Source organism: Saccostrea cucullata, unplaced genomic scaffold (assembly GCF_032062105.1).
Source record: "Saccostrea cucullata isolate Sc308-1 unplaced genomic scaffold, CSIRO_AGI_Scuc_v1 ctg17310, whole genome shotgun sequence".
Lineage (NCBI taxonomy): Eukaryota > Metazoa > Mollusca > Bivalvia > Ostreida > Ostreidae > Saccostrea > Saccostrea cuccullata.
Genome location: NW_026918085.1, coordinates 3,436 through 13,937, shown reverse-complemented (window position 1 = coordinate 13,937; position 10,502 = coordinate 3,436). Strand labels below are relative to the sequence as shown.

General features: G+C 27.9%; 1 protein-coding gene across 1 annotated transcript; it reads right to left on the bottom strand.

Moving 5' to 3' along the window:
* Positions 1-3,845: 3,845 nt before the first annotated feature.
* LOC134243717 (transcription factor EC-like) lies at positions 3,846-6,972 on the bottom strand (the record flags this gene model as incomplete). Its single annotated transcript, XM_062725984.1, has 5 exons — positions 6,871-6,972; positions 6,011-6,178; positions 4,498-4,587; positions 4,130-4,256; positions 3,846-3,921 (listed from the first exon to the last, which is right to left on the bottom strand). Coding segments are annotated over exons 1-5 (563 nt in total), but the record flags the coding sequence as incomplete, so codon positions are not given.
* Between the last annotated feature and the right edge of the window lie 3,530 nt (positions 6,973-10,502).

The window sequence follows — 10,502 nt, the reverse complement described above, 5'->3', positions numbered from 1 at the left end:
TTGTTTCCGATTTGTATCGTTTAATTGGACTTCGAGCTTTAATTCTATTTGTTTTCGCAAGTACTATTTGATACTATTCGTTACCGTATTACATGACAATGTCAATGGAAAATACAACCTTGTGTATTTATTTTCCAAACCACTTATTTTTATAACCAAGGTTTGGAAATGTATGAAATTTTCAAGATGGCGTTTTTTTCTCTCTATTTTTCCGAGCAATTGCAAGAATAAATTCCTGCTCTCAGCTGGTTTCTAAAAACTTATGAATTGAAAATAACTTTCGGATTATAAAGTCATAAAAAAAATAATTTAATGGATCTCTCGCTTATACGACATAACACATATGTATGATACACTCTCATGATCTATGAGAGTCCACATCAAATGTTTCATTCACAATTCCATTGAAGGTTAAATCAGAGACGTGGATATGTTGAGAAAAAAAAATTTAAGATTGTGTCACAATCTTACAAAATTCTGCCATTTTCCCTTGCAAACATTACTCCACGTCACCTATCTGAATATAGATCTTTGAAAAAAATATTGCTGATTTCTAAAAGAAAAAGATTTTTTGTGTTATTATTGAAGTCATCGGTGTCCCTAGGAAATAATGTGACTGCTCCGTGTGGCCCGATACTGGGTCGGCCCGATTATGATCTTTCAGCCAACAAGACCAGAAAATTTTTGTCTTCCGACCATCGGCTTAAATGTGACCTAGGCATCAGGAGCACTGGCACACAAATATCTTTTGTATTCATAGTACAGATTTCATATGATGGGACTTGGACAATACTTCAAAAGATCAGATGAAGAACATCATGACTAGAGAATGAATTTCGAGAAATAAAATAAAATGTTTGACTCAGTTTGACTCGACAAAGGGAATATATTGTTACGTCATTGGGAATAAAAATAGCTTCGTTGTAAACTTCTATTCGTTATACATGAAAGCGTGTTCAATTTTACCGTGTTTTACTGTATTTTCCTTATTTTAAGTTAGAGGCTGTTGGCGATTTTTTTTTTAATTCAAAATGAGAGATATTAGGTAACATAATGAATTTTTTTTCACATTTTCTCACATCCCCTTCTGATTTTCAACAAGAATGAAATAAAACAAAGTTATTATAAATGAGATACAAGTGTTTCATTTGAAAAAATAATTATTGTTGGGGATATATAAATATATTTATACCTAAAAAGGTTAATCATTAGGTGACCATAAGTTTTTAAAATTGTAATTTCATTTTTTTGTATTGATACGCTTATTCTCTATTGTACGTAAAGGTTAAAATGTAGAAGCCTGTTAATCATAGATATTTTGCTTTGACTTAAGCCGGAAAATACATCTTGCTTTGTATAGAGAATAACGAAGTTCATCATCCTATTATGATAAGATAATTGACTTTCACCAAAAATAATATTACTTGTGATAAACCCACTCTTATAGAAGATTGTGAAAAAAATGGACTGGCCAAGATTATTTTAATTTAAACTTTTTATTCCTGATGATTGTGATGCAAAATTTTGTGCCAAGATTCCATGATGATGAAAATTTTGTGCCATTCCAAAGTATGTGTTGCATTGTTCTATCTCTTGTTTAAAAAAAGCACAGTGGTTGTCAGATAAAATATTTATTTTCTTCAAATAACACACGAGCTATAAACAAATTTTAAACATCTTGAACCCAAATATCAGATTCCAAAACACTTAAAGTTCCTGGTTTCATCTGAATATTGATGTATAGTGACAGGATTATTTTTCAAATATCTGTAAATTATTTCCTGTACTTTTCGTATTAAACAATATTTTCAAAATAAAAAGGTAAATGTATAAAAGATATATATTGTATCTTAACAGATTTTGGCAAATCTTAAATATTAAGTATCGTGATGGAAAAAAAAAAACCATATTAATATATATTTTGTTTGAAATTTATGTCAATTTATATATGCTAAATCTTAAAAAATAAAATTTTACACATTCTTGCACACAACGTTATGACATTTCTGCTTTGTTACTTCAATGGAACAAATTATTCCTTTATTTAAAAAAGTGTCGGAAAAACATAAAAAGTTATCTGCCACCATAGAATCTTACGAAGTCTTTCCATTGTCTCTCACCCATCGCACGTGAGTTTATATAAGTTAATCTTCAGTTCGAGTTGCTGAAATGGATAAAATAAAAAGTAAAAATGAATGTTTCTATTTATCTGCAGCACTTAAATATAAAAGAATTAAATAAATGGTTAAATTAATTCTTTATAGCTTTTTAAAACAATTTAAATTTTAATATAAATGCAAAATACTTGTAATACTTACAAATATTTTCATTAACATTTTTTGGTTTCTAGCCTTCATTGCTTTGATGTTACTTTCGACTTTAATGAGAGTCTCTCTGCTTTTCTGTAACTCCTTTACATAATCAACTGAAGCTTTCAAAATACTACCTTTACAAGTTTTCTGTTTTCTGAAGAAAAAAAATGAAAACTTTGCCTTATCAGTATAGAATATTTACTTAATTTTTAACATTGATTTTATATAAAAGTATGAAGAATATACTACTAGTAGTTTCAACATACTATTAAATTGTATTTTATGGATCATATGAACAGATTCCATTCTTGGTTAATGCCTTAAATTCACGCCTTTGCTGTAGATTAGGCATTGACGGTTTCGTCACATGGTCAATAAGCAGTACAGTTGTATTTAATTCCTGATGGCTGACCTCCATTTACCCAATGCACGTCTATTTTGACCTCCCCCCCCCCCTCCCCGCAGCAATACTACCTCTTTTATAATAATGAATGTATATATTAAACCTAGTAATTGGAACGTTTTGAAATGCCATTTTTTCTTTCCTTTTCGTAGGATTTGTTAAAATAGTTTTAACTTGTAGTTAACAGTACGACATTTAACTCTGGACACGACAAAGACTTTTTATTACCATTTCTCATTGTGATATCAAAAATATGTTTATATCACTTGGTGGAATTTCTTACAGTACTCCAGGGTTAAATTGTATTTTATACTTCTAAAGATATGGAGTCCTAAAAAGAATCCCATGGGAGAATAATTTTTTCAGTCCCACCAACTATCCCACGTTTCTCCCATGGGAGAAAAAATTAAATTTTCGCCTAAGGGATTTTTTATCCCATGAATTTGTTCAAATGGGATAAATCCCATGGATATTGACAATGAATTCTTTTCTCCAATACATTGTTATAGTTGGTATATTTTCTATATATTATGATGAGAAATTTGTCATTGTCATCTGTATGGGGTTTATTTCATGTTTCACAATGTATGGGAGAAGTTGTTTGATTTTCAATATCCGTGGGATTTATCCAATTTGAACAAATTCATGGGAGAAAAAATCCCATGGGAGAAAATATCCCATCTGACATTTTTTCTCCCATGGGAGAAACGTGGGATAGTTGGTGGGACTGAAAATCCCACCATTCTCCCATGGGATTCTGCGTTTTAAGTCTCCATATGTTTAGAAGTGGAAATGTTATATTTTTCTAGCTGCTTTTTGGGGATAAGCCATTTTCATAGTTTAGGTTACTTTAATCAAAACCAGAGCTTTGAATCTAGTCCCCTTCTTGTGTGTTACACTTTTTTTATATATATAATTATCCTATTTTTGAAAATAAATAACAAAACTCATTTCTGAAAGTGTTTTATCTATACAAATTACCTAAATATAGCACCTGCACCGATGTTGCATAGCATTCAAAGACATTAAGAACTATTTTTCAAAGTAACGGTGTTGATGATATTTTAAATTAGATGATTATTTGTACTTGATACTGGTAATATAATATGCAAATTATTGGAAAAACTTACGGATGTATTGTTGGTGGTAAAAGTGTGCCTAGTTCTTTGATTCTGTTGTTTATATTCTCTCTTCGCCGTTGTTCGACTAAAAAAAAAGTTTGTCAAAGTTAACTTACATGTAATTCAGAGACCCAGGTCTTTCTTAGAATGTACTATTATTAGCTTAAGAATCTTGCGTAGGCCTCACTGGAAAATGCATTTTTAAAACACAAACTAAGCAAAAATGATCATTTATTAACATGCTCGATTTCCTCTTCTTCTTCTTATTATTATTATCATAAAGAATGTCTTACTGGTATTGTGTTTGTCCCTTTTCTTTATTTCCTTCTCTATTTTTTCTTCTGCTGCCCACATCATTGGCATTGGAGGAATACTTTCTTTTGGAAGTAAGTAAGCTTCACTTGGAGAGAAATTATCAACCTTGTCCAAAGGTATTTCAAGAAAATTACTATTTTCATAATTGTTATTCAAAACATTGCATAATAAAACATTTCCGTGCATATAAAATTATTCAATTAATGTTCTTCGTTGTATGAGGATAACGACTTATTTTAAAAAAAAACCTTTTAGATTTTCTTTAAAGATATGATGACTGCAATAAAATGAAGGTTTATTTACAATGTAGAATAATATATATATTTAAAACTCAACAAAAACTTACATTTGAACATGACATAGTCTCTTCTAAGTCTTGTTCCTCATTTGAATTGTTCTGAAAGGAATTTACTGCATTGTCAGTAAAAATGTCCATCTGAAACAAAAGTTAAATAATATTAAATGTAAAGCTAACAAAGTTTGTGATGCTCTAAAAACAATCTAGGAAAAGAAATCTCTAACAGCACTAGAGATGGGATCAGGTGCCTCGGAGGAAGCATTTTATGCTGGCGGTTATCGTGATAAAGAAGGCATGTGAAGACGAAGACATATCTAAAGAGAAATCTGAGAACAATACAAATAAGAACACTATATTAAACAAAGACGCTTTAAAAGTCTAGAGGTCGCCTTTGTTCAGGAAAAGTAAGCATTCATTGATGACGTTCCCAGTACATCGATCACGCACACCATGACCCCTATGTATTGAACAAGTGTACAGAAAAATCCCTTGTCGGATTCAGTGTGAAAACAGAGGAATAATTGCTATGAAACTTGACTGACAAGATACAAACCAATGATAGGTTATATGTTCTTAATAGGTCATGAATTGCCGACTTTGAACGAAATTGTTGAAATCCCTGTTACATTAATTTATATGTCCTAAGCTTGTCTTTGTTTCAATTAATCGTACTCAAAGCATTATCTTGAGAGTCGAATAAGTTTGGAGATTGTACATACCATTCCGTTCAAAATTAAGCTAATAAAATTGACAATGAAAAAATAAGCTGAAATAATATCATTCATCAAATTACATGTATTTGGTTTTTAGTTGGACTTTATCGTTTGTAGTAAGTAAAACATTTAAATATGAAACAGCTGTTTTAGACGATGTGGTGTCTTTTATTTCACGTTCACTAGCATATATCAAGTCGGCATATGGGTGGAAGTGAAAAAAAAACGAGCTTTGATTGTATATTGTTATTTGTGAAAATTTTTTTAGTACATTTTAAGATAGATTGAAGGTCACAATTATTTTTTCTTTTCATGTAAAAGTTTTTGAACGAATCCTGTTTTATATGAATATAGAAACAGATTGGGTAATAAAAGGGTACAATGCATGCTCTTCGAAATTCATTCAGTTAGTTGGAAAACCTGTTGTGCGAAGACTACTTGATGATGTTAATAAAGAACTCTATCATCCTTTTAATATCGACTTTAAAAGTAATTTTGTATTGAATTAAACAGATTTCTTGTTCTCCTTTAGTTTGGTCTGTATCAAAGAATAAAGATTTATTCTTACTGTCCAAATTTGATTTTTTTTATAAAATATTTTAGATATCTATCGCAATGCTTATGTTTATAATTGGGTTTTGTCAAATGCTTGTATGAAAACATATTTGTTTGGATAAAAAACAAGAATGGAAAAGACACAGCAAGTAAATTTTTCGATCTTCATAATAAGATATGCCCAAATCAAAAAAAAAATCTTGAGAATAAATATTCTTAACATTAAACAGAAGTTTAAAAAAACTTGTCAACTTCAAATAGCAATTTTTGTTTCTTTTCTAACGGCCACTTACTACTTCTTGATCCTCCATATTAAGAAAATTTTGTTGAGATTCCGGATATTCCAGCAAATTTTCCTCACAGTTGTAATCATTCTTAGTCTCATTATTTGTATTAGATACCGGGGATCCAAGATAATGATTGTCGCTAGAAGAAAAGTGGGTTGAGTTTGTCCAAATAATCTGAAAATACAATCACTAGTTAAAATTTCAACTGTTTCATCGACAAAAATGAAATTTAAATTTTCATACCTCACAAATGATTTGTTAACTAAAATCTAACTCTGAAAAATTAAAATTAATCTATAATTACATGTGCAAATACCCCCATGATACTCGCGGCACTCAAATCCGTACACCCTTTCACATTCTCACTCACACACTCCTCACACCCATATATACCCTCACCTTCACGCACATACTCAAAAGTATATATCTTAAAGATGCTTGAGTGTTTTTATGACAATAATGATGGGAGCCATGTTTTATGACAATCTGTTAGCAAATTTATGGTACTATTTGTGCCAATTTTAAGCAGATCTGGTTTTATACTTAAAGAATCATTTTGCATGAAAAGGTGCACATTTCTGCATTTGATTCGACATTAAAACGAATCGAACATACATCAAATAACGATAAAAATTCATGGATGCATTATATTTTTCTATACCGATATAAAACATACACTGATATGAAATCCTGCAATTGATCATAGAAACGCTTTTATATTAAGGATGTTTTTTAAAAACCTTTTCAACGATCTTTTGAACAATAGATTTAAAAAAAATGTTTAGCTTGAAAAGCAACACTAAACGAATAATGATACATGTAAGAAGACTTTCAAAAATTATTTAGATAAATATTTGTACAAATACCTCATGAGGAACATCAAACGAGCAAGGTTGATTTGAATCATCACTTGACAGAAAATCTCCCAATTGATTTGTTTGAAATCCTTCTTGGTGCAACTTATCCATATGTGAACCTTGTTGCGGACTCAGTGTTCGTTTTGTCGACCATAAAACAATTTATCCTGTTTATCATAAAAGTTCTGACAGCTCTATGCAAGTGAATTTGAATCTTTACGACGTAGTGATTTATTCGTCATGTCATCTTTATCTAAATATAAACTAATATTGAAAATTGATACTGATGAAAGTTAAACTGTAAGATTTAAAAGCACTGCATAAGTGTCGTGATTTATGGAAGAGGTTGGACATTGCAAGACTTTTCAGTACAACCATATGTGGGGGTTTTTTTGGTATAAATTCATGCAGTGTCAATAATTTGAACAGTTTGCATCTTCTAATCACTTGTGTGTCAAATGTTAATTCCATTTTTTAAATATTAAAATGTAAAGAAATCGTTTTTATCCCTTTCTACTCATATTGAAACGCCATATCTTGCGAGTATATCAATTGTTAAATAAAGTACAGTGTATGAATTAAAAAAGAAGTTTTGCCCTTTATCTAACAATATAGTTTTCAAATTGTATGACACTTTTTGCTTAATCAGGCTTTAAATAAAAACTGTTGATATGTAAATAAAATAACTTCAGTAAATCTTCAGTCAAAACTACCAAACAAAACTCAACCATCAACGAAAAGAATATTTAAATTTTTTTTTCCCCGGAAGTTTTGAACAACCTTTGTTTAGTTTAATGCTTTTCCTCTGATATATTCTTTTACTTCGATTGTGAATATAACACACAAAAAATGGTCTTTCCTAGTTTATTTAAAGATAATTAATGGGATTCAAAATATTTATCTCACCTAATCATGAAAATACTGTATAGATGTATACGCCCAATTCCTTTTTTATTTTTAAACCATGAAAAATATTATTAACTTCCAAAGCATTTGGAAAGAATTCAGAAATGGTTTATCTTATATTTATTTATTTAAACACTTTTAGTTTTCATTTGAAAATTTCAAACTTCGTCGAAATCGGCACTGAAGACATTTTAAAAATATATTTTCTTCGATTCATAAATCTCCAATTTTAATAAATCAAACGATGACTGTGTTAATTAACTGTACAAATTTATTTTTTAAATACTGCATATATATTACATTTTATGAAACATATGAGATAAAATACAGTATTCTCCTATTTTGTTTTGTTTTATGGACTTTTGATCTTGAATACTGTTCGTTATCTCCATGTGTTTCATTTTATTAGTTACTAATTAAATGAAGATAAATATTCTTTTAAGTTTTATAATGAGGATTGTTTTCTGTTTTTATTTTTTTATTATTATTAATCGAAAATATTCTTTTTATTGGTCATCGCTTTATAACCTTGTTAATTTCGCCAACATCGTTGAGAATAAACAACAATATATACTTTTACATATTCCATAATTAAAAGAGTATTCTAAAGAATGTTTAATCAGTTCACATTTTGTATAACATGCCTTTCATTTCTTGAACCAGACATTTTTTTCTTCCATGAGTAGCTCAAAATTTAATCCTTTACAATTTCATTTATTTCTTTTGCATGTTACATATATATATATATATATATATATATATATATATATATATATATATATATATATATATATATATATATATATATAATGCATTCTCTGATTTTAAAGATATTGTTAACAATGATATTGAAAATGATGTTGAAAAACAATGATATGATTTTCTAATTGACTGATAACCTACATGTAAGAACTGCTCACCTTATCTTACAATTGTGTAAAAGAATTGTATTGTCATTTACACTTTTATAATCCAATGACTTTTTGTAAACCCACATTACAAAAATTATTATGAAATTCTTATTTATATTTCATACTTAACACATCAAAAGGAAAGAATATATCAGGATAAAAAAGGAAACTTTCATTAAAAGGTAAATAAGTTCCTTACATCAATTATTTTTCAGTACCACAGAAAATATATTTATGTTGTCATTAGAGATATCATGCATATTTACAATATGTGCTTCTAGCTACTATAAGTGGAAATAACTAAATACAAAAAGGCCTTTTAAACCTGAAATGCATGATATTTTTTAGATATCTATAAAATTTATCGTCATGGTAAAACCTTCTGGATAATTATGGATAATTACACTGTATGTGCATAAAATAATTTTTTCATTATATATATATATATATATATATATATATATATATATATATATATATATATATATATATATATATATATATATATATATATATATATATATATATATATATATATATATATATATATATATATATATATATATATATGATTTTTATAAATCCATTCTGAATAAAAGTATATATTTAAAACAAATAAAGCTGATTTTAATGCATAAATACAAGTAAATGTTTGCAAAATATTTCATTTTTGAAAAAAGTTAAATTTTAAATTTTTGTGTATTTGTGAACTAATTTGTTGTCTTTATCTAACATACTGTAAATCAATTTCTATTTAAGAGAGCTTTAACTTTGCGTTACTACTGAAATTAATCATCTTCTTTATTAAAAGATACATTTTTTCTTTTACTTTGAAGTATTCAGTGTTGAAACTCTATCTTCAATATGTTTTCTTCTGTCATGAAAGTTTGCAATGTTTCTTAATATTGATCAAAAGTAAAATTTCAATTTTTAATTTTTGTTTTATATATATTTTTTTAAATAAAACCATTTTCTGTTGATCATTTAATAGAGCGATTTTTAAAATATGAAATAAAAAAATAATTTCTATTTTTATTTCAGTCATAATTCAAAAACATTTTAAGACATGTTCATAAGGTAGACATATTAAAAATCTGTTCACAGTATATATAACAAAAAGCGTCAAAACTAAGTTATGAGGTAGTTTATCATAGCAGCATTTTTTTTCCAAAAGAGGAAAAATACCATTTTTGACAAGGGTGACAATAAATTCTTTACACCTTGTCAAGAATTCTAACTTGATTGTCAATTATTTGTGTCGTTAAGAATTTCATATAATACAATATATTATCTGTTGTCCAAGACAAAAAAAAACAAAATCTGTTAATTAGACCACAAATGTTTCTTACGTTCAACAAGATATACAATTTCCTGTACTATAAGTCATGCAGCGATTTCGCATTACAATATTATGTCCATTTAAGGTAACAAAAAAGATTTCTTAGTTTATGAAAATGTATGCTTTTATTCTGGGGTTTTTTCTGAGTCTTTATTTTTTTGTTTTAAATGTCGTGTATTCAGAGTAAAGTAAATTCACTCTAAAGGATAAAAAAAAAAGATATCAATAAAAGTGAGGGACATTTATAATTTTATTAATATTAGTTATTTTAATCATAATTATAATCATTTTCCTCAGAATGGTGTTCTTTTTACTCTTGAAAATGAAAATTGAAAAAGATGAGGAAATATTTTCTAAATAGGAAAGTACAAATTGTTGTATTGTGAAGTAATTTCTGCTCTTTTTTCAAAATCATCTTTTAAAAATTACTTTTAGGATATATAACAAAAATTCGTTTCCTGGACTGACCTATATTTTTGAACTGA